The following is a 22,996-nucleotide window of genomic DNA, read 5'->3' on the forward strand; positions in this document are numbered from 1 at the left end:
GTATCCGGTTCCCAGATGGACCACAGGACGTGAGCACCTTGCGCGACTCGTTCTGAGATGCCGTTTCCAAAAGCTACGATAAGACCCCGTCGAGTCAGAGTGAAAAAAAAAATATTTTATTTAGGTTTGAAAGAGGAGCCGTAGAGTTAGGGGGGGTTATTGAGGAAAAAGTGGTCGCGTTTCATACAAAATAATTCACCCAGTTAAGATTCTTGTTACCCATTGATTTCAAATTAATCTAGATGACAAATGTGGTTTTTTTTTTGTGTGTGTGTGACAACAGCCCTGAAACTATTCAGCTCTTGTTTGTCCCAGGGTACACATTTTCTGGACTAAGTTGCAGAATTATATTTAAAAAAAAGAGACCAATCTCGATGTTTGTTGTGATGAAAAAGATGTTCACGTTCGGCCCCATCGAAAACAATCTTAAAATTGCGTTTGTGATCCATTTAATTATTAGAACGGCACGTTATTACATCCATACAATGAAGTGGTCTGGGAAGAACCCTGTGGTTGAGCGTTTTACAATGGAAGTGAGAGGGTATTTGCAGACTATTTTGAAGTGCAAAAATCTGAAAGCGGTGCGGACGTTATTTTCAATTTGTTTTTCAAATAACTTGAATTTATGGAGTAATATGTACCCTCCCCCCTGACGATCTTTGTGTCTTGAATCGTTCTATGTACTCTTGTTTGAACTGTGCTTGTTAAGCAATCAAGTGTGCCTATTAAGTGCGTGGGGTGGGGCGAGAGGGTTCCTGGATTCGTGGATACAAGATAAATGAGACAGGCGAAGGTGCTGGCTAGGACACTGAGCCAATTTGGGCGTTAATAGCCGTGAAAGACGTTCCCTGTGTCCGTACAAGCAGGATTGAGGGTCTGAAATTGAAGCCTAGCTAGGGGAAACGTTATACGCGCTCGGGCATTAAACTTTTAACAACAGGAAAGGAAGGTATAGGATTTCAGGCCAGCAGCGCAGAGGTTATCGGGGGGTTTGGCGTCGGAGAAGACGCAATGCAATTTCAGCGCCCGGTTGGACTAATGTAGCGCCGTCCCGAGCCCCCGGTCTTTCGGAATGGCGGCCGGCTGGGAGTCGGTCCGGAGGTCGTGCCGGGAGCGGGCGTTCGGGCTGCTGGCGCTGGGCTACGTGCTGTACGTCCTGCTGGGCGGGGCCGTGTTCGCGGCTCTGGAGCAGGCCGGCGAGGTGGCCCTGCGCCGGGAACTGCGGGAGGTGCGGGCCGCCTTCCTAGACGATCACCGCTGCCTGCGGGAGGCCCCGCTGGATGCCCTGCTGGAGGAGGTCGTCTCGGCCGGCCAGCACGGCGTGTCGGCGCTGGACGACAGAAGCGAGGAGTGCAACTCCGACTTCACCTCGTCCCTCTTCTTCGTGACCGCGTTTCTCACGACGACGGGTAGGTGGGAAGGTGGTGGTGGTGGTGGGAGGGTTACAGTTTTGACTTCGGCCTTGTGGCGTCTGTTATGTCGCGCCCAGCGTCCGTTTGGGCTTTTACGACGCTGTCGCGCTGTGGGTTTTGGGGGAGGTTACCGCTTTACGGCACCTGGGTGCCTTGGCGGGGTTCAATGTCGCACCGCTCAAGATCTTCAAGTTCGGAGCTGATAAAAAAAAAAACCGCCCTACATGTGCAGAAGGTTCCGATTGGACCGGCTCCGTGAGGGATTGGGGGGTGGGAATGAGAGGGCTCAGCTGGGAAGGAAAACCAGGAGATGTGGGGGGGTCCCCTGTGGGAACCCCCCCAAATTATCCTGTAAAGGACAGGAGGGATGGACCGTACAGCAGCTTAGATGTTCTGTCTGGTCTCAAACAGGTGGAGGTTTAAATAAGAACGAGGCGCTCTGGTACTCTAGTAAAACTGGTGTTTTAGAACTTGGGGATCCCCATTTGTAAAGATCTTGAGCCATTTGCAGTTACCATGATTAATCGGACAGGTGGCTCATTATGTGATGCCGATGGGGGGGTGGAATCTGAACATTTCTTCTTGCTTAATTGCCAACTCGATTGGCCAGCGCGCCTGATCTTTCACGAAAACGGGCGATTTGGGGGTTTCGGAGGAGATCCTGCAATCAGGAGAGGGGAGACCCTGCTTTACACAAAGGGTGGCGGGGGTGTGGAACAAGCCGCTTAGCCATGCGGTGGAAGCCGGTACCCTGGCTCCTCCCAAGCCGCAGCTGGAGGGGATGGCTCCAGTCAAGATGGCGGCGGGGGGGGGGGGGGGGGGAGAATACCACTGTACACAAAGGGTGGTGGGAGGATGGAACGAGCTCCACAGCCTTCTTGCGAGTTACAGCTGGGTGAGATGCAGCAATTAGGATGGGGGGAGCACTACGCTAAGGGTGGTAGGAGTGTGGACCAAACTCCCCTGGCTTCTTTCGAGGAAAGGGGGAAAGAACACCTTGCAGAATTCAGCTCTGGGTCTGCACCTGCGCCCTCGTTTGCTGTAATACAAAGAGGATGTTTGCTTAAAATATTATTTTTTTTTGCACAGCTCTATTGTGGTCGGGACGTTATTTTTAGCTTGCTGTATGTGCACGAGGAGGAGGGATGATGGTGAGCATTTCTGCCCCGTAGCGCTGAGGGGGGACCTGGGTTCAGCTCCGGATCTGGGGTGTGCTGTCTGGGGGGGGGGGAGTTTGCATGTTCTCACCCAGTTCCTGGAGGTTAACTGGCTTCTGGGAAAAGATGGATGGATACTTTATTGATCCCGTGAGGGAAATTGCAGTGCAACAGCAGCTTAACACAGACAACGCAGCCACAGTGTAATTAATTATATAATAATAGTACAATACAAGAGTTACTCACAGTCCAGACACACAAAGAACAAACTAGAACAGTAGTACACAGAAAAATCGTATCACACATATGAATCTAAATATAGATGTAATGTATTGCACAGGTCCCTGGCATATATTGCACAAAAAATGGTTGTAAATGGGGAAAAGAAAAAGAAAGAGAACAGATGTAGCAGTAGATGCGTTCAGTCCAGAAACAGGTCACTGTCGATGTTCTGGTGTGTGTGTGTGTCCTGTGATGGATTGGCGTCCTGCCCAGGATGTGTCCTGCCCATCGCTTGCTGGGACAGGCTCCAGTTGCCCCATGACCTTGACCTGGGAGAAGCAGTTAAACTGGATGGATCTATCTGCACGATTCCTTCCCGTCTGTCTAACGTAATGGGCTGTTTTCAAGAACGCACATTGCCCTGGATTTAGGGAATCTTCCTCCGACCCATTGGAGGACTCTGTGCACAGGGGAGAGTCTATGCTTTTGTCCGATGTCCGGACACACCCCAACCTCCTGTTTGTGTGTGTGACTGAGGTGATAGATCCTGCCCTTTTAATCATATGAATTCCTTGCACTTCTATAGCGCCTTTCTAGAGCCTCCCACTCAGAGCTCTGTCCAGGTCATGGGGATCCCCTCCACCCCCAGCAGTGTGTACCCCCACCTGGATTAGGCGCCAGTCCGCTCCCCACACCCCAGCTCTCAGTGGGGAGGAGAGCAGAGTGATGGAGCCAGTTCAGAGAGGGGGGTTATTAGGAGGCCATGATGGGTAAAGGCCAGGGGGGAAATTTGGCCAGGACACCGGGGTAACACCCCTACTCTTCTCGAGAAACACCCTGGGGTTTTTAATGACCCCAGAGAGTCAGGGCCCCTACAGTGTTGATACTAATTGTTTTTGTTGCATTCCGATTGTCCAGTTGTTCTCCCAGGTCCCCCCTGAATCGGGTGGGGGGGGGGTCCCCAGCCCGTGCTCTTGGGGAGCCCCGTTAATTCTCGCTGTCTTTCCCCCCCTGCAGGCTACGGCAGCACGGTGCCCCTGTCGGACCAGGGCAAGCTCTTCTGCGTTCTCTTCTGCTGCCTGGGCATCCCTCTCAACCTGCTGCTCCTCTCCTGCCTCACCCAGCGCCTGCTGCCCTGGGTGACGCGCCGCCCGCTGCGCGCCGCCCGCGCCCGCTGGGGGGTGCCGCCGCGCCCCCGCCGCCTGGCCCTGGCTCACGCGCTGGCGCTGGCCGGCTTGACCGGCGCCCTCTTCTTCCTGCTGCCCGCCGGCGTCTTCTGCGGCCTGGAGGGCGACTGGAGCTTCCTGGAGGCGCTGTACTTCTGCTTCATCTCCCTCAGCACCGTGGGCCTGGGGGACTACCTGCCCGGCCACGCCCGGGGGTGGGCCACGCGCCGGGCCCTGGAGCTCGCCCTCTCCTGTGAGCAGGGGGGGACGGGGCTGGTGGGGGGGGCTGGGTCCTGGCAGAGAGAGGGGTACAGGGCGGGGAGGGGGGCAGGCAGGGAGAGGGGGGGTACAGGGCTGGCAAGGGGGAGGGGTACAGGACAGGGATGGGGGAGGGGGGCGGATAGGGAGAGGGGGGTTAGGGGACAGAGAGGCTGGGGCCTTGTAGAGAGGGGGGGTACAGGGCTGGCAGGGAGAGAGGGGTACAGGGCTGGCAGGGAGAGGGGGTGGGGTGGTACAGGGCAGGGAGGCTGGGGGCTGGCAGAGAGTGGGGTACAGGGCAGGGAGGGTGGGGTACAGGGCTGACAGTGGGGAGGGGGGTGGATATGGAGCGGAGGGGGGGCTGGGGCCTGGCAGAGAGAGGGGTACAGGGCTGGCAGGGGGGAGGGGGGTGTATAGGAAGGGGGGGGGCTGGGGACTGGCAGGAAGGGGGGGGGGTACAGGATGGGGTATTGGGGTGGACAGGGAGGGGGGGAGGTACAGGGCAGGGAGGCTGGGGACTGGTGGAGAGTGGGGGTACAGGGCAGGCAAGGAGAGGGGGGATACAGGGAAATTAGGTGCTTGCACTGGATCGGAGTAGTGGGGTACAGGCAGCTGGGTTTTGGGGTGCGGGCACAGGTCATTTGGGTTGGAGAATGAGGAGTGGGGGAGTGGGTGGGGACCGGAGATGGAGGTCGGGGCTGGCAGGAGTGGGCATGCAGGGAGTCTCCAGATGGGACGGCCAGGCTTCGGCCCGGATCGTGGGCCGCGCTGGACGGGCTACGTTAAGGGTCCCGATTCCCGCGGGGTCTTAGGGTGACATCGGAGCGCGTCTCGGGGGGGTCCGATAGCAGACATCCAGAGCGAGCTGGAATCGGGAGACTTCAGGGGGTGATCAGAAAACCACAGGGGAAGGAATTTAGAGGCAGGAGAGAGAAGTGGGGCGTGGTGACCCCCCAAAAGGCATCCATTTTGACTCTCTCTCTCGCTCATTTCCTCTCTGCCCCCCCAGGCTACCTGGTCGTGGGGCTGGTTGCCGTGCTGGTGGTCCTGGAGACGTTCTGGGAGTTGCCGCAGGTCCGAGACCTGGTCCGGTTCTTCTGCGGCCCCCCGCCGGGCCAAGAGGGCCCACTCCGCGTCCTGCCCCTGGACGAGCAGGTCTTCACTGGGGACCCCTGGACCCCCACTGCCGCCCTGGAGGACAGACGCCCCCCCGAGAACGACCCCAAGCAGTACAGCCCTGCTCCCGTCCACCCCTGCCTCCAGTAGGGGGCAGGCTTCCTGAACACCTCTCTCAGTCCTGGGGGGTTCTCGACCCCCGTTCTTGGGGGGGACCCCCCTCCCCAGCCCAGTGTGCGCTAGGGTCTTCCAACTGAGCTCTTTTCTTCCTTGGAGCTCCTGTCTTTCTATTGTTAAGGAGCCTGAAGTGGTTAATTGAACAGCTCGTTAGCGATTTTTAAATGGGCACCCCCCCGCTCGAACAACAATTAAGGCCCTTCGAAACGCGGTCTGCGACTCCCCGAAGAGGTTTCGGAGCTGGGACGTGCTTGGGGGAGCCTAATTGGGGTTCCGAACAGCTCCATGGGGTCCTGTTATGAGCTCACCTTAACCAAACAGGGTGTTTGTGTGCTCAGCTTAACCAAATGGGGTGTGTGTGTTGGGGGGGACACACCAACAGGGACAAAGGGATGAGAAGGTGAAGTGAGACCCTGTCTGTTTGGGCTTTAAAGATTCCCTGTTTATGCGTCTTTGTGCGTTTCTGTTTTTGTGTGGCTGTGCGTTTGTCTGTTGGTGTGTTTCTACCTACACGGGGCCAGGAGTGTCTGCATGTTTGTGCACCAACAGGACCAGAATTTGTGGATCACCTGAATGAAATCGTTCCTTTTAGTTTTAAAACCCTGTCCGGTTGTGGCTCTCAAAAAAAAAAAAAAAACACACACAAAACAACCGCGGCCGTCTCTTTGCTATGATCCCCACTTCCGGGTGGCGGGGTGGACCTGGAGAATTTTAAGGCGCCGCACCGCCGACGCCATCGGACGCTCGTTGTAGCGGCGAGTCACATGTTGGTTAAAAAAAAAACACACGGAAATCTGGTGCAGCGTTTTGTTTTTTTTTTTTCCTTTCCAGCTGCTTAGACAGCTGGGTTCCGGTTTAAATTTGGACCTGTGTGCTCTGCAGCGTCACAGGGGGGTTAATTAGAAGCCCCTTGTGCCTCCGGAAGCCTTTGCTGGGTATGGAGTTTTCAAGGGGAAGAAAGGTTGATATAAGTGTGTATATATACTCTGATTGAATTAAATTATATTTGAGTTTATTAACTGTTGCCTCCTGGGTCTGATTTGTGTAAATGGGTCCTCTTTCGCGATCTCAGTGGGGTAGGGGTGGGTAGGAGGGCATTTCTTTACACCGAGAGTGGTAGGTGCAGGTGGTGCGCCAAGCCTCTGTTTGGGGGGGAATACTACTCATTTCCAGCATCTCCCAGGTTCTCGGGTCTCTGCTTCAGAAACGCTGTCCGCTGTGAAGCCGTGCCCTGCCTTTGGGGTCACCCCCACAATCCCGGCCGTCTTGCCACAGACTGGGGGGTTTCAGGGCGAGAGTTGGGTTTATAGTGACTCCCATCAGACAGGGGGAATGGGGTCTTTTCCCACCTCGAAGCAGACGGGAGCATTTTAACACGCTGAGGGCTCCGAACCTGAAACCCAAGTCGGAACAATTTCTCTTTTTTCTTTTCCTTCCCGCTACTGGACGGGGAAAGGGGTTTGATCCAAAATCCGGGAGAGCTGGGCTGGACCGGACCGGACCGCCGCCCGTCCCGCCGGCGGGACGAGGGGAGGACGCGCCCGGGAGAGATTCGGTTCTCCGGGCCCGCGGCCTGAAAGCCCACGACCGAGGCGGGGGGCGGACTCGCTCTCCCACCCCACAAGTCACGCCACGCCACGCCCCGATGTCCTGTATCTAAACCCGGGTGTGGGCTGGCAGACCTTCCCTGGACTGTTTCCGCACCTGTTTCTTGAGAAGCGGGGGCGGGAAAGTTTAAATTCGGGTGACCAGAATTTTTTTTCTCCCGGACATGTCCCCTATTTCGAGAACTAAAATACCGGTCCGACCGGGATTGATCAAATTCCCCACCATTGTCCGGGATCTTGTTTTGCTCGGCACTCGGGCGGTGTAAACAAAGCGGCCTACATCTTTTCCTTCGACCCACGCCATTACCCGTAGATGTTTTGAACTTACACGCAGCGTAGCTTGAAAAGTGCGTGTTTGTGAGGGAGGGAGGTTATGGAAATGAGAAAGTTTGAACTTGTTCCGTTATATTTCGAAACGTTTCGTTAAAAGGGATCATTTGTGCCACCAGTGAGGACGTCTCCTCAGTTATGTCGTCTTCATTTTTTTTCCCCCTCAGAGGTTAAGACTGTTGTTGCCTTACAATGGGGGGGACTTTCAAGTTTAAAAGAGGGCACCTTGTTTGTTTTTATCCTTTAATTGGCCATTATGGAAGGAAAAATAGCAACTGTTTAAAAGTTCACTCAGTTCAGGTTGTTTTGTGGACGAGAGAAAGTCATGAAGATTCATTTCTTTGGAGGCGAGTGTCGATTATCCCCCCCCCAAAAAAAACAAACATGGTCACCCCAGTCTAAAGAGAAGTGGTCGGGCTCCCCGAATTGGCGTTCTGGGGGTGCGGAGAGCCCCGTCCGCTCCCCCTGTATCTGTCTGCCCGGTGCCCGGGTGACGGATTGCGGAGGTTTTAAGCCTCCTAATCCCGCCTCGCCTCGCCTCTTAGCGCGCAAATGCGCCGGCTTAAGCCCCGCACACACACACCCCCCCAGCGGGGTCTGGAGCCAGGCGCAGGCGGGGGGCTGTCGCGGAGCGGGAGGGCGGACGCGATGCACCGGCTGACGGCGAGAGTTTCTCCGGCGGCGGCGGCGACCGGGCCGGCGTTCTCGCTGGCGGGGCTGCGGGCGAAACCGGGTAAAAACAACCCGAGGTTCCCGTGGTCGAAGTGGGCGTGGGCGGTTCTCCAAGTCCCATTCTCAAAATGGGAATGAAAGCAGGTGGGGGTACACACTGGTGGTGGTGGAGGGGATCCCCATGACCTGTAAACGCGCTTTGAGTGGAGCGGCCAGAAAGGCGCTATATAAGTGTAAGCTATGATAATAATAATAATTATTATTCTTTGGGCCCGAATTTCCAATGAGTGGTGACCTGGGACACCAGCCTCGGGATGAGAAGGTGAACTGAGACCCTGTCTGTTTGGGCTTTAAAGATTGCCTGTTTGTATGTTTGTGTGTCTATGTGTGTATTTGTGTGTCTGTGTGTTTGTCTGGTTGTGTGCCTATGTGTTTGTGTGTTTATGGATTTGTGTGTATTTCTGTGTCTGTGCGTTTATCTGTTGGTGTGCCTATGTGTTTGTGCCTTTGTCTGTTTGTGTGTTCGTCTGTGTGTTTATGTATTTGTGTGCCTATTTGTCTGTGCGTTTATCTGTTGGTGTGCCTATGTGTTTGTGCCTTTGTCTGTTTGTGTGTTTGTCTGTGTGTTTATGTATTTGTGTGCCTATGTGTCTGTGCGTTTGTCAGTCTGTTGGTGTGCCTATGTGTTTGTGTGTTCATGTATTTGTGTGCCTATGTGTCTGTGCGTTTGTCTGGTTGTGTGTTTCTACCCACACAGGGCCGGGGGTTCAGTCACCCATCTGGGGGGGCTTGAGACTAGAAACCCCCCTCATTTTTTTTTTAAAAAAAAGCCCTTTAGTTTTGAATGGCAGGACAGCCCCAGGACAGAGCAGCTGTTTCACGGTTTCTGCAGCCTCCAGGAGTTCTTGAGCATCGTCTACCAGTTTTCAGCCAAGGGACGGGTTAGCCGGGCATTAACAGTGAAAACTGAGTTCAGAAGCTGAAAGCCGGAGGTGCACCTTTATGCAAAGAGCAGCGGGAGGCTGGAACGCGCCGGCCACCCAGGCCCTGTGAGAAACTGAGAAATGGCTGGGTAATATTCTGTGATCTGTGATCTATTCTGTGATCTGTTCACTAGAAGCGTGTCCCAGTGGCACACAAGAAGGTGCTACATTTTTAATGTCACAGCTGCGTGTGCCCATAATCACCTGTGCATATGGGAGGGTACAGCGCCCTCTGGTGTGTGCTGGTGTTATTGCACATGAGTATCCCCTTTTTAATTTGTTGTGCATTCCACTGCTCTGCACCATAATAATAATAATAATAATAATTGCTCACATTTCTATAGCACTTTCCTGGACCCTCCACACAGAGCTCTTTCCAGGTCATGGGGATCCCCTCCACCCCCAGCAGTGTGTACCCCCACCTGGATGAGGCGCCAGTCCGCTCCCCACACCCCAGCTCTCAGTGGGGAGGAGAGCAGAGTGATGGAGCCAGTTCAGAGAGGGGGGTTATTAGGAGGCCATGATGGGTAAAGGCCAGGGGGGGAATTTGGCCAGGACACCGGGGTAACACCCCTACTCTTCTCGAGAACCACCCTGGGATTTTTAATGACCACAGAGAGTCAGGACCTCCGTTTGACGTCTCATCCGAAGGACGGCGCCTGTTTACAGTCTAGTGTCCCCCGTCACTACACTGGGGCATCAGGACCCACACAGACCGCAGGGTGAGCGCCCCCTACTGGCCCCACTGACACCTCTTCCAGCAGCAGCCTCAGCTTTCCCAGGAGTCTCCCCTCCAGGTACTGGCCAGGCTCCCACCTGCTGAGTCTCCAGTGGGGGGAGCTGCAGGGTGACTGGGCTGCTGGAGACAGGAAGAGAGAGACCCAGGAACTCCCGTTTTGTCCGACAGGCACTTTGACTGACTGAGCCAGGGCGCCGGCAGTTGTGCAGTTCAGCTGGTGGGATTTTGGGGGGGGGGGATTCCGGCTCATATGTGTTTATCTTGTAGATGATCCCCAGCAAGAGGGGGACCCCGGCTCGGCACCAGCAGGGAGCGAAGCGGAGAGCAGCAGCAGCAACAGGGAGGGGGACGGCGGAGGCCGTGGCGCGGGGTGCCCCGCGCGGGGACTGCGCCGGCTGGCCTGGGGGGCGCTCCTGGGCGGGGGCGTGGCGCTGTCGTGGGCGGGTGCCACCCACAGCGCCCGGCGGGCCCTGCAGCGCCTGCCCGCCCCCTTCTTCGTCACCTGGTTCGCCGGCACCTGGAACCTTCTTTTTTTCCCCTTGTACTACGGGGGACACCTGTTGGGGGCGGACGCGAGGCAGTGGCCTTGGACCCGGTTCAGGTGAGTGAGCGAGCGGGTTTGTAGGGGGGGTAATCGGGTCCCAAAGCACCTGAAACTAAGCCTCAGAAAAGACAAGAAACGGGGGGGAGAAGCCAAGACTCAGGATACGAGATCTGCAGATCGATCGCCCCGAGGGCAGCCACCCGTCGTTTGGACCTCTCACGACGCACTCTCGCCACAGACGGCCCCCGCCGGTGACACAAAAGCCGCGGGCAAAGCCGATTTTCTCCCGCTAATCCGCTCCAATCTGCTCTGAGACGCTCAAAGCCTTTTTACAGCCCATAGGTAATTAAACAGAGATGGCCAGCAGATTTGGGGTGGGGTGGGGGTGCATCTAGTGTCACTCCCGATGGGATCTCTACCTAGAGAACATCTACGTACATTCATAATAGGACTACATCAGAGGACGTTTACACACAGGGGGTGCCCAGACCCCCGGGGGACTCCGAAACGTGCACAAAGACAACCTGACGTCGATTGACGTGACGCCCTTGAAACTGTCCTTCATGCCGAACCCCGTGATTGATGGGGCGAGCCGAGCGCCTGTCACTGCGATCCCTCTAGTTTCCAGAACAGTCTCTAGAGAGCGTGTGATTATTGATCTGGAGCCCCCAGAGCCGATCGCAAGTCACTTTGGTACCTCTAGTTTCTAGAACAGTCTCTAGAGAGCGTGTGATTATTGATCTGGAGCCCCTAGAGCTGATCGCAAGTCACTTCGGTACCTCTAGTTTCTAGAACAGTCTCTAGAGAGCGTGTGAATATTGATCTGGAGCCCCTAGAGCCGATCGCAAGTCACTTCGGTACCTCTAGTTTCTAGAACAGTCTCTAGAGAGCGTGTGATTATTGATCTGGAGCCCCCAGAGCCGATCGCAAGTCACTTCGGTACCTCTAGTTTCTAGAACAGTCTCTAGAGAGCGTGTGATTATTGATCTGGAGCCCCTAGAGCCGATCGCAAGTCACCTCTAGTTTCTAGAGCAGTCTCTAGAGAGCGTGTGATTATCGATCTGGAGCCCCTAGAGCCGATCGCAAGTCACTTCGGTACCTCTAGTTTCTAGAACAGTCTCTAGAGAGCGTGTGATTATCGATCTGGAGCCCCTAGAGCCGATCGCAAGTCACTTCGGTACCTCTAGTTTCTAGAGCAGTCTCTAGAGAGCGTGTGATTATTGATCTGGAGCCCCTAGAGCCGATCGCAAGTCACTTCGGTACCTCTAGTTTCTAGAACAGTCTCTAGAGACCGTGTGATTATTGATCTGGAGCCCCTAGAGCCGATCGCAAGTCACTTCGGTACCTCTAGTTTCTAGAGCAGTCTCTAGAGAGCGTGTGATTATCGATCTGGAGCCCCTAGAGCCGATCGCAAGTCACTTCGGTACCTCTAGTTTCTAGAACAGTCTCTAGAGAGCGTGTGATTATTGATCTGGAGCCCCTAGAGCCGATCGCAAGTCACTTCGGTACCTCTAGTTTCTAGAACAGTCTCTAGAGAGCGTGTGATTATCGATCTGGAGCCCCCAGAGCCGATCGCAAGTCACTTCGGTACCTCTAGTTTCTAGAGCAGTCTCTAGAGAGTGTGTGATTATCGATCTGGAGCCCCTAGAGCCGATCGCAAGTCACTTCGGTACCTCTAGTTTCTAGAGCAGTCTCTAGAGAGCGTGTGATTATCGATCTGGAGCCCCCAGAGCCGATCGCAAGTCACTTCGGTACCTCTAGTTTCTAGAACAGTCTCTAGAGAGCATGTGATTATTGATCTGGAGCCCCTAGAGCCGATCGCAAGCACGCTGTTCCAGCTCATGTCTCGTGAGTCGCCGGTGTGGCCCTCCTTCGTGGGGCCCCTCAACGTTTCCTAGGCCCCTAGGCTCCGTGCTTGCAGGGCTTCATGGGAAATCCAGCGCTGCTCCCTCTCTTTTTCTCTTCCTCTCTCTGTTCCCTCTCTTCCTGCCTCTCTCTGTTCCCTCTCTCCCTCCCTCTCTCCCTCCCTCTCAACCTCTCCCTCTCTCACCCCTCCGTCCCTCTCTCCCCCGCTCCCTCTCTTCCTCCCCTCTCTCCCTAACCCTCTCCCCCTCTCCCCCTCTCCCCCTCTCTCCCTCTCTCCCTCACTCCCTCACTCCCTCTCTCCCTCTCTCCCTCTCTCGCTCTCTCGCTCTCTCTCTCTCCCTCTCTCTCTCTCACCCTCTCCCTCTCTCCCTCCCTCTCCCTCTCTTTTTCTCTTCCTCTCTGTTCCCTCTCTCCCTGCCTCTCTCTGTTCCCTCTCTCCCTCCCTCTCTTCCTCTCTCTCAACCTCTCCCTCTCACCCTCTCTCACCCCTCCGTCCCTCTCTCCCTCTCTCACCCTCTCCCTCTCTCCCTCCCTCTCCCTCTCTCCCTCTCTCCCTCCCTCTCCCCCTCTCCCTCTCTCTTGCCCTGAGAGTGCCAGTGACCCCCCCCAGTGTCCGATCCATCAGCTGCCCTCTCCCCCTGCGCCCCAGGCAGTGCAGCCGGGTGCTGGGCGAGGAGGGGGTGACGGTCAGGCTGCTCCTGAGGAAGGCCGCCCCCTTCGGGGTGCTGTGGAGCCTCACCACCTACCTGTACCTGCTGGCCCTGCTCCGGATCTCCAGCACGGACGCCAGCGCCGTGCTGTGCTGCAGCCAGCCCTTCGTCTTCCTGCTGTCCTGGATCGGGCTCAAGGACCGCTTCCTGGGCATCAGGGTGAGGGCCGGTCCCGGGTTCGAATCCCGCACGGGGGAGGGCACCCTCCGGGTGGAGTCTGCGCGTTCTTCCAGGGGATGCCCCAGTGATCTCCACTTGCAGAGCGAGGCGGACCGGGCTAGTTGGCAACTCCAAATTGTACCTGTGTGTGTGCGTGTGTGTGTGTTTTATGTGCGTTTGAGTGTGGGAGGGTGTTTTGTCCGTGTGTCTAATTCTGTGTGGTTGTTTGTGTGTTTGTAGTTAGTTGTGTGTGGGTGGTTGTGTGTGTGTGGAGGGTGTTTTTTTCATGAGTATAATTCGGTGTGGGTATGTACTTGTGTGTGAAGTTGTTTGTGTGTGTGTGTAGTTGTGTGCGTGTGTGAAGTTGTTTGTGTGTGTGTGTAGTTGTGTGCGTGTGTGGGTGTGTATTCATGTGTGTGTAGTTGGTTGTGTGTGTGGGTGTGTATTCATGTGTGTGTGTAGTTGGTTGTGTGTGTGTTGGTGTGGATCTGTGTGTGTAGTTGGTTGTGTGTGTGTGTGTGTGTCGCTGGTTGTGTGTGTGTGGGTGTGTATCTTTGTGTGTGGTTGGTTGTGTGTGTGTGGGTGTGGATCTGTGTGTGTGGGTGTGTATCTTTGTGTGTGGTTGGTTGTGTGTGGGTGTGGATCTGTGTGTGTAGTTGGTTGTGTGTGTGTAAGTGTGGATCTGTGTGTGTGTCACTGGTTGTGTGTGTGTGGGTGTGTATCTTTGTGTGTGGTTGGTTGTGTGTGTGTGGGTGTGGATCTGTGTGTGTGGGTGTGGATCTTTGTGTGTGGTTGGTTGTGTGTGGGTGTGGATCTGTGTGTGTGGTTGGTTGCGTGTGTGTAAGTGTGGATCTGTGTGTGTGTCGCTGGTTGTGTGTGTGTGGGTGTGTATCTTTGTGTGTGGGTGTGGATCTGTGTGGGTGTGGGTGTGGATATGTGTGGTTGTGTGTGTGTGGGTGTGGATCTGTGTGTGTGGATCTGTGTGGGTGTGGTTGTGGATCTGTGTGTGTGGTTGTGTGTGTGTAAGTGTGGATCTGTGTGTGTGGTTGTGTGTGTGTGGGTGTGGATCTGTGTGTGTGTGTGTAAGTGTGGATCTGTGTGTGTGGTTGTGTGGGTGTGGGTGTGGATCTGTGTGTGTGTGTGTGTGGGTGTGTCCCTCTCCCTCAGCAGATTCACACTGTCCATGTGGGCAGGAAGGGAGGGAGCAGGATGTGCCATTGAGCTTCTCTCCTCTTGTCCTTCCCAGATTGTAGCGGCCATCCTGTCAATCACCGGCATCGTGATGATGGCCTACGCCGATGGTTTCCATAGCGACTCCATCACTGGGGTGGCCCTCGCAGTGGGCTCCGCCTCCAGCTCCGCCCTCTATAAAGTGAGTGCGTGTGTGTCAGTCTGTCTCTGTGAGTGTGTTAGTCTGTCTCTGACTGTGTGTGTCAGTCTGTCTCTGTGAGTGTGTGTGTCAGTCTGTCTCTGAGTGTGTGTGTGTCAGTCTGTCTCTGAGTGTGTATGTTTGTGTGTGTGTCAGTCTGTCTCTGAGTGTGTATGTTTGTGTGTGTGTCAGCCTGTCTCTGTGACTGTGTGTTAGTCTGTCTGTGTGACTGTGTGTCAGTCTGTCTCTGAGTGTGTGTGTCAGTCTGTCTCTGAGTGTGTGTGTCAGTCTGTCTCTGAGTGTGTGTGTCAGTCTGTCTCTGTGAGTGTGCGTGTGTGTCAGTCCGTCTCTGTGAGTGTGAGTGTGTGTCTCAGTCTGTCTCTGTGAGTGTGTGTGTGTTAGTCTGTCTCTGTGAGTGTGAGTGTGTGTCTCAGTCTGTCTCTGTGAGTGTGTGTGTGTTAGTCTGTCTCTGTGACTGTGTGTTAGTCTGTCTCTGTGAGTGTGTGTGTGTTAGTCTGTCTCTGTGAGTGTGTGTGTGTTAGTCTGTCTCTGTGAGTGTGTGTTAGTCTGTCTCTGTGTGTGTCAGTCTGTCTCTGTGAGTGTGTGTGTGTGTCAGTCCGTCTCTGTGAGTGTGAGTGTGTCTCAGTCTGTCTCTGTGAGTGTGAGTGTGTGTCTCAGTCTGTCTCTGTGAGTGTGTGTCTCAGTCTGTCTCTGTGAGTGTGTGTCTCAGTCTGTCTCTGTGAGTGTGTGTGTCAGTCTGTCTCTGTGAGTGTGTGTGTCAGTCTGTCTCTGAGTGTGTGTGTGTCAGTCTCTCTGTGAGTGTGTGTGTCAGTCTCTCTGTGAGTGTGTGTGTCAGTCTGTCTCTGAGTGTGTGTGTCTCAGTCTGTCTCTGAGTGTGTGTGTGTTAGTCTGTCTCTGTGAGTGTGTGTGTCTCAGTCTGTCTCTGTGAGTGTGTGTGTGTTAGTCTGTCTCTGTGACTGTGTGTTAGTCTGTCTCTGTGAGTGTGTGTGTCTCAGTCTGTCTCTGTGAGTCTGTGTCTCAGTCTGTCTCTGTGAGTCTGTGTCCCAGTCTGTCTCTGTGAGTCTGTGTCTCAGTCTGTCTCTGTGAGTGTGTGTGTCAGTCTGTCTCTGTGAGTGTGTGTGTCAGTCTGTCTCTGTGAGTGTGTCTCAGTCTGTCTCTGAGTGTGTGTGTCTCAGTCTGTCTCTGTGAGTGTGTGTCTCAGTCTGTCTCTGTGAGTGTGTGTCTCGGTCTGTCTCTGTGAGTGTGTGTCTCGGTCTGTCTCTGTGAGTGTGTGTGTCTCGGTCTGTCTCTGTGAGTGTGTGTCTCGGTCTGTCTCTGTGAGTCTGTGTCTCGGTCTGTCTCTGTGAGTGTGTGTGTCAGTCTGTCTCTGTGAGTGTGTGTCTCAGTCTGTCTCTGAGTGTGTGTGTCTCAGTCTGTCTCTGAGTGTGTGTGTCTCAGTCTGTCTCTGAGTGTGTGTGTCTCAGTCTGTCTCTGAGTGTGTGTGTCTCAGTCTGTCTCTGAGTGTGTGTGTGTTAGTCTGTCTCTGTGAGTGTGTGTGTGTTAGTCTGTCTCTGTGAGTGTGTGTGTCTCAGTCTGTCTCTGTGAGTGTGTGTGTGTTAGTCTGTCTCTGTGACTGTGTGTTAGTCTGTCTCTGTGAGTGTGTGTGTCTCAGTCTGTCTCTGTGAGTCTGTGTCCCAGTCTGTCTCTGTGAGTCTGTGTCTCAGTCTGTCTCTGTGAGTCTGTGTCTCAGTCTGTCTCTGTGAGTGTGTGTGTCAGTCTGTCTCTGTGAGTGTGTCTCAGTCTGTCTCTGAGTGTGTGTGTCTCAGTCTGTCTCTGAGTGTGTGTGTCTCGGTCTGTCTCTGTGAGTGTGTGTCTCGGTCTGTCTCTGTGAGTGTGTGTCTCGGTCTGTCTCTGTGAGTGTGTGTCTCGGTCTGTCTCTGTGAGTGTGTGTCTCGGTCTGTCTCTGTGAGTGTGTGTCTCGGTCTGTCTCTGTGAGTGTGTGTCTCGGTCTGTCTCTGTGAGTGTGTGTCTCGGTCTGTCTCTGTGTGTGTCAGTCTGTCTCTGTGAGTGTGAGTGTGTGTCTCAGTCTGTCTCTGTGAGTGTGAGTGTGTGTCTCAGTCTGTCTCTGTGAGTGTGAGTGTGTGTCTCAGTCTGTCTCTGTGAGTGTGTGTCTCAGTCTGTCTCTGTGAGTGTGTGTCTCAGTCTGTCTCTGTGAGTGTGTGTCTCAGTCTGTCTCTGTGAGTGTGTGTCTCAGTCTGTCTCCGTGAGTGTGTGTCTCAGTCTGTCTTGGAGCCCCTGCATGTGTGTGTCAGTCTGTCTCTGAGCCTGTGTTTGTGTGTCAGTCTGTCTCTGAGCCTGAGTGTGTGTGGCAGTCTGTCTCTGAGTGTGAGTAAGTGAGTGAGTGTGTGTGTGTGGCAGTCTGTCTCTGAGTGTGAGTAAGTGAGTGAGTGTGTGTGTGGCAGTCTGTCTCTCTGAGAGTGAGTGAGTGTGTGTGGCAGTCTGTCTCTGAGTGTGAGTGAGTGTGAGTGTGTGTGTGTGTGTCAGTCTGTCTCTGAGTGTGAGAGTGAGTGTGTGTGTGTGTGTGTCAGTCTGTCTCTGAGTGTGAGTGTGAGTGAGTGTGTGTGTGTGTGTCAGTCTGTCTCTGAGTGTGAGTGTGAGTGAGTGTGTGTGTGTGTGTCAGTCTGTCTCTGAGTGTGAGTGTGAGTGTGAGTCAGTCTGTCCCTGTGAGTGTGTGTGTCACTCTGTCTCTGAGTGTGAGTGTGAGTGAGTGTGAGTATGTGTGTCAGTCTGTCTCTGAGTGTGAGTGAATGAGTGTGTGTGTGTGGCAGTCTGTCTCTGAGTGTGAGTGTGTGTGTGGCAGTCTGTCTCTCTGAGTGTGAGTGAGTGAGTGTGTGTGGCAGTCTGTCTCTGAGTGTGAGTGAGTGTGAGTGTGTGTGTGAGTGTGTGTGTGTGTGTCAGTCTGTCTCTGAGTGTGAGTGTGAGTGAGTGTGTGTGTGTGTGTGTCAGTCTGTCTCTGAGTGTGAGTGTGAGTGAGTGTGTGTGTGTGTGTCAGTCTGTCTCTGAGTGTGAGTGTGAGTGAGTGTGTGTGTGTGTCAGTCTGTCTCTGAGTGTGAGTGTGAGTGTGAGTGTGAGTGTGAGTCAGTCTGTCCCTGTGAGTGTGTGTGTCACTCTGTCTCTGAGTGTGAGTGAGTGTGAGTATGTGTGTCAGTCTGTCTCTGAGTGTGAGTGAGTGTGAGTGTGTGTGTGGCAGTCTGTCTCTGAGTGTGAGTGTGTGTGTGGCAGTCTGTCTCTGAGTGTGAGTGTGAGTGAGTGTGTGTGTGTGTGTCAGTCTGTCTCTGAGTGTGAGTGTGAGTGAGTGTGTGTGTGTGTCAGTCTGTCTCTGAGTGTGAGTGTGAGTGTGAGTCAGTCTGTCCCTGTGAGTGTGTGTGTCACTCTGTCTCTGAGTGTGAGTGTGAGTGAGTGTGAGTATGTGTGTCAGTCTGTCTCTGAGTGTGAGTGAGTGAGTGTGTGTGTGTGGCAGTCTGTCTCTGAGTGTGAGTGTGAGTGTGTGCGTGTGGCAGTCTGTCTCGCAGCCCCTGCGCGTGTGTTCCAGGTGCTGTTCAGGCTGCTGGGGGGGGACCTGCAGCAGGGGGAGGTGGCCGTGCTCTTGTCCTGTGTGGGCCTGTGCGGCACCGTGCTGCTGGCCTGGATCTGCGTCCTGCTGTATCTCACCCACGTGGAGTACTGGCCCTCCGCACAGCACCTGCCCTGGGACCTGCTGTGCACCCTCTCCTCCTTACTGCTCTGTAAGCACCCTCATTCCTCCTACCATTGTCTATGGGTCACGGGGGAGCTGGCAGGGTACGCCCTGGGCAGGACACCAGTCCGTCACAGGACACACACAGACACACCCTGGGCAGGACACCAGTCTGTCACAGGACACACACAGACACACTCTCACACACCCTGGGCAGGACACCAGTCCGTCACAGGACACACACAGACACACACTCACACACCCTGGGCAGGACACCAGTCTGTCACAGGACACACACAGACACACACTCACACACCCTGGGCAGGACGCCGGTCCGTCACAGGATACACACAGACACACACTCACACACCCTGGGCAGGACGCCGGTCTGTCCTCAGGACACACACAGACACTCACTCACACACCCTGGGCAGGACACCAGTCCGTCACAGGACACACACAGACAACTACTCACACACCCCGGGCAGGACACCAGTCCGTCACAGGACACACACAGACACACACTCACACACCCTGGGCAGGACGCTGGTCCGTCACGGGACACACACAGACACACACTCACACACCCTGGGCAGGACACCAGTCCGTCACAGGACACACACAGACACACACTCACACACCCTGGGCAGGACACCAGTCCGTCACAGGACACACACAGACACACACTCACACACCCTGGGCAGGACACCAGTCCGTCACAGGACACACACAGACACACACTCACACACCCTGGGCAGGACACCAGTCCGTCACAGGACACACACAGACACACACTCACACACCCTGGGCAGGACACCAGTCCGTCACAGGACACACACAGACACTTACACCAGGGCCAGTTTTCCCAGAAGCCCATTCACCCCCCAGCATGACTCTGGACTGCGGGAGGATACCCACGTGAAGCCTGGGAGAACATGCAGACTCCACCCAGACAGCACCTCAGGAATTAGCCCCAGCGCTGCGAGGCAGCATCGCTCACCACAGTGTCACCCAAAACCTTCTTTATTATCCGATAAAGTACGCCCCCCCCCCCCACACACACACACACACACTCCAGCACACTGAGAGTGCAATACAGGACCCTCCCTACAGGGGGCGCTGTAGAGCTCAAGCAAGGGTGGTACTCCTTGATCATTGGTACAGATGAGCCGGCTGGAACAGTGAGGGTAAAGTACAGTCCAGGGGGAGGACGCGGAGCCTAAAAGAGGGCTGTCAAAGACACTTTCTGCAGAGCAATGTCTCCATCTGCTGATTTTGTGCTGTTTTATTTGGTCCCACAGCTTTCAACATGCTGGTGCACTTCGGGACCGCGGTCACTCACCCCTCCCTCATTGCGCTGGGCTTCCTGCTGAGCGTGCCAGCCAACGCAGGTAAGACGGGCCCCCCGGGGGCGGAGGAGGTGCTGGGAGGGGGACCCTTCAAGCCCAGATCACACCCAGGAGGGCTGTGCCTGGTGGCTTGAACGTTTGGTAACACGTCACTTTCTCACTGTCTCCTCTCTCTCTCTCCTCTCTGCCCTCTCTCTCCTCTCCCCTCTCTCTCCTCCTCTCTCCCCTCTCTCTCCTCCTCTCTCCCCTCTCTCTCCTCCTCTCTGCCCTCTCCTACCTCTCTCTCCTCCTCTCTCCCCTCTCTCCCCCCTCTCTCCTCCTCTCTCTCTCCCCCTCTCTCCTCCTCTCTCTCTCCCCCTCTCTCCTCTATCTCTCCCATCTCTCTCCTCTCTCTCTCCTTTCTCTCTCTCCCCCACTCTCCCCCTCTCTCTCCCCTCTCTCTCTTGCCCCTCCTCCTCTCTTCCCTCTCTCCCCTCTCTCTCCTCCTCTCTGCCCCCTCTCTCCCCCTCTCTCCTCCTCTCCCCTCTCTCTCTTCCCCCTCCTCCTCTCTGCCTTCTCTCTCTCCTCCCCTCCCCTCTATCTCTCCGATCTCTCTCCCATCTCTCTCCTCTCTCTCCTTTCTCTCTCTCCCCTCTTTCTCCTCTCTCTCGCCTCTCTCCCCTCTCTCTCCTCCTCTCTGCCCTCTCTCCTCCTCTCTCCTCTCTCTTTCCTCTCTCTCTCCTCCTCTCTCCCCTCTCTCTCTTCCCCCTCCTCCTCTCTCTCCTCTCTCTCCTCCTCTCTCTCCTCATCTCCCCCCCCTCCCCTCTATCTCTCCCATCTCTCTCCTCTCTCTCCCCACTCTCTCCCCCTCTCTCTCTCCCCTCTTTCTCCCCTCTCTCTCTCTCCCCTCTCTCTCTCTCCTCCTCTCTCTCTCCTCCCTCTCCTCTCTCTTCCCCCTCTCTCTCCCCCTCTCTCTCTCTCCCCTCTCTCTCCTCTCTCTCTCTCCTCCCTCTCCTCTCTCTCGACTCTCTCTCCTCTCTCTCTCCTCTCTCTCACTCCTCCCTCTCCTCCCCCTCCTCCTCTCTCTCCTCCCTCTCCTCTCCCCTCTCTCTCCTCCTCTCTCCCCAGCGATCGACCTGCACATGAACTCCGCGCAGCCGCTCAGTCAGGAGCGCCTGGCCGCCAGCGGCACCATCGGCGCCGGCTTCCTGCTGCTGCTGCTGCCCGAGGAGTGGGACGAGAGCGCCCTCCGGTGGCTGGCCCGGCTGCGGGCGGGGCGGCGCCGGGAGGAGACGGCGGGGGCGGAGGAAGGCGGGGAGGGGGCGACGCCCAGCCGGGCCAAGATCAAGCTGGGGGGGGCGTCCGCGCTGGCGTGACGCCACGGCCCCCCGACAGAGAGAGCCCAGTGCCAGCCGGCCGTCAGGGAAAAATAATCCATCTTAATCCAACTGGAGACTCAGCAGGGGGGAGCCTGGCCAGTACCTGGAGGGGGAGACTCCTGGGAAAGCTGAGGCTGCTGCTGGAAGAGGTGTTAGTGGGGCCAGCAGGGGGCGCTCACCCTGCGGTCTGGGTGGGTCCTGATGCCCCAGTATAGTGACGGGGGACACTAGACTGTAAACAGGCGCCGTCCTTCGGATGAGACGTCAAACCGAGGTCCTGACTCTCTGTGCTCATTAAAAACCCCAAGATGTTTCTCGAGAAGAGTAGGGGTGTTACCCCCCGTCTCCTGGCCAAATTTCCCCCCTGGCCTTTACCCATCATGGCCTCCTAATAAGCCCCCTCTCTGAACTGGCTCCATCACTCTGCTCTCCTCCCCACTGAGAGCTGGGGTGTGGGGAGCGGACTGGCACCTCATCCAGGTGGGGGTACACACTGCTGAGGGTGGAGGGGATCCCCATGACCTGGAAAGAGCTCTGAGTGGAGGGTCCAGAAAAGTGTGAGAATTATTATGATGACTCGGAGACCAAAATAAAAAATGAAACACCTCTGTATTAAACTAAGGAACGCCCCCTGCTGGCCCCACTAACACCTCTTCCAGCAGCAGCCTCAGCTTTCCCAGGAGTCTCCCCTCCAGGTACTGGCCAGGCTCCCACCTGCTGAGTCTCCAGTGGGGCTGCCAGTGGGGAGCTGCAGGGTGATGTGGCATCAGGCATCTATTGACACTGGGAAGTCTCTTGCCTCACAGACACAAAAGACAGTGTCTGAGGAGCCTTCAGTTCCACACAGCTCAGCCTCTGGAGTTTAATTCCTGTGGGATGCTGGAATAGAGATTTCTCAGAGAAAAACCTTGTCACCCTCGTACAAGCCACATTCAGTGTGCTCTAAGGCACTGTATCTCATTTTCAAACAAAGTTACAAATCAGAACACTAGCTTATTATTAGAATGCTTTTTTTTTTGCCTATATTTTTTTGTCTTTTAATGGTGTTAAAGCAATATTGCTTTTCCATTTTGTAAGCATCATAAGAGTGTGTAGCATGAGACCGGTGTTTTGTGAATGTGATGTCTACCCAGTATCAATAACAGGTTAATTCTAAATAAATGTTCTTTTTTTCCCATATTGCATCTCGCAAAGTATAACATATTCTTAAATCTAACATTCACAGCTAAATGCTTCAAGTTTTGCAGGTCTGTGCAAAACAGCGTATTTATATAACAAAATAATCCGATAAACCCTATGGGCCAATTTAAATGTTATTTCTTTAACCTGGTTTGTAAGGTTGTCCAAGCTAATCTCCAGTGAGTATTTTCAAATATTGCATTCCAGAAGGATATACAGGGAAGGGTGAAGACGGGTTAACACAGATCTGTTACGTTTTTGTTTTTTATTTTCTATTTCATCACTGTGCAAGAACAGATTCGAGGCACTGTTTTTTTTAAATAATTTGTATTAAATGTATGAAGAATTTACAAATACAAATACAACCAGAGGATCAATATAGGTACATGAAAACAAACACAATCAGAAAAATAAACAATTAACCGCCAGAGGTAATAAGTAAATTATGTGATTAAATTGTATTTCTTACATATATCATATGTTTTCCCTGCTTTATTATTTCTCACATTTTTAATAGAATTTAAATAGTGTTTCAGCTCCACCTCCAAAGAACTAGAAAGGGGAGTATTATGAGACCCTTTTGATTTATGGATGTGAAATATACCCAGAATGACTAATAAATTGACTATAAATAAATGCTCTTTTTCCAAATTTTCTATTAAACAGTACAATAAAATATCAAAATCCTTCAATCTAAAAAACACCTTTAACTGCCTGCAAACAAAACTCTGCAAGTCCATCCAAAATAACTTATTACCCATCATGGCCTCCTAATAACCCCCCTCTCTGAACTGGCTCCATCACTCTGCTCTCCTCCCCACTGAGAGCTGGGGTGTGGGGGGAGCGGACTGGCGCCTCATCCAGGTGGGGGTACACACTGCTGGGGG

General features: G+C 54.4%; 2 protein-coding genes across 2 annotated transcripts; both read left to right on the top strand.

Annotated features, from left to right (window-relative positions):
• The first annotated feature begins 230 nt into the window (after positions 1–230).
• On the top strand, positions 231–5,598 carry kcnk7 (potassium channel, subfamily K, member 7). The gene is made up of 3 exons (XM_069180575.1): positions 231–1,409; positions 3,809–4,210; positions 5,225–5,598. Exons 1-3 carry the CDS (start codon positions 1,073–1,075, stop codon positions 5,479–5,481), a joined length of 996 nt encoding a protein of 331 aa, XP_069036676.1. The 5' UTR covers positions 231–1,072; the 3' UTR covers positions 5,482–5,598.
• A 2,258-nt stretch (positions 5,599–7,856) lies between these two features.
• On the top strand, positions 7,857–22,105 carry LOC138224093 (solute carrier family 35 member F3). The gene is made up of 7 exons (XM_069180395.1): positions 7,857–8,178; positions 10,107–10,440; positions 12,899–13,118; positions 14,365–14,490; positions 18,080–18,272; positions 19,525–19,614; positions 20,680–22,105. The coding sequence occupies exons 1-7, from the start codon at positions 7,998–8,000 to the stop codon at positions 20,925–20,927; spliced, it is 1,392 nt and encodes a 463-aa protein (XP_069036496.1). The 5' UTR covers positions 7,857–7,997; the 3' UTR covers positions 20,928–22,105.
• Positions 22,106–22,996: the final 891 nt, after the last annotated feature.

Source organism: Lepisosteus oculatus, chromosome 18 (assembly GCF_040954835.1).
Source record: "Lepisosteus oculatus isolate fLepOcu1 chromosome 18, fLepOcu1.hap2, whole genome shotgun sequence".
Taxonomy (NCBI): Eukaryota; Metazoa; Chordata; class Actinopteri; order Semionotiformes; family Lepisosteidae; genus Lepisosteus; species Lepisosteus oculatus.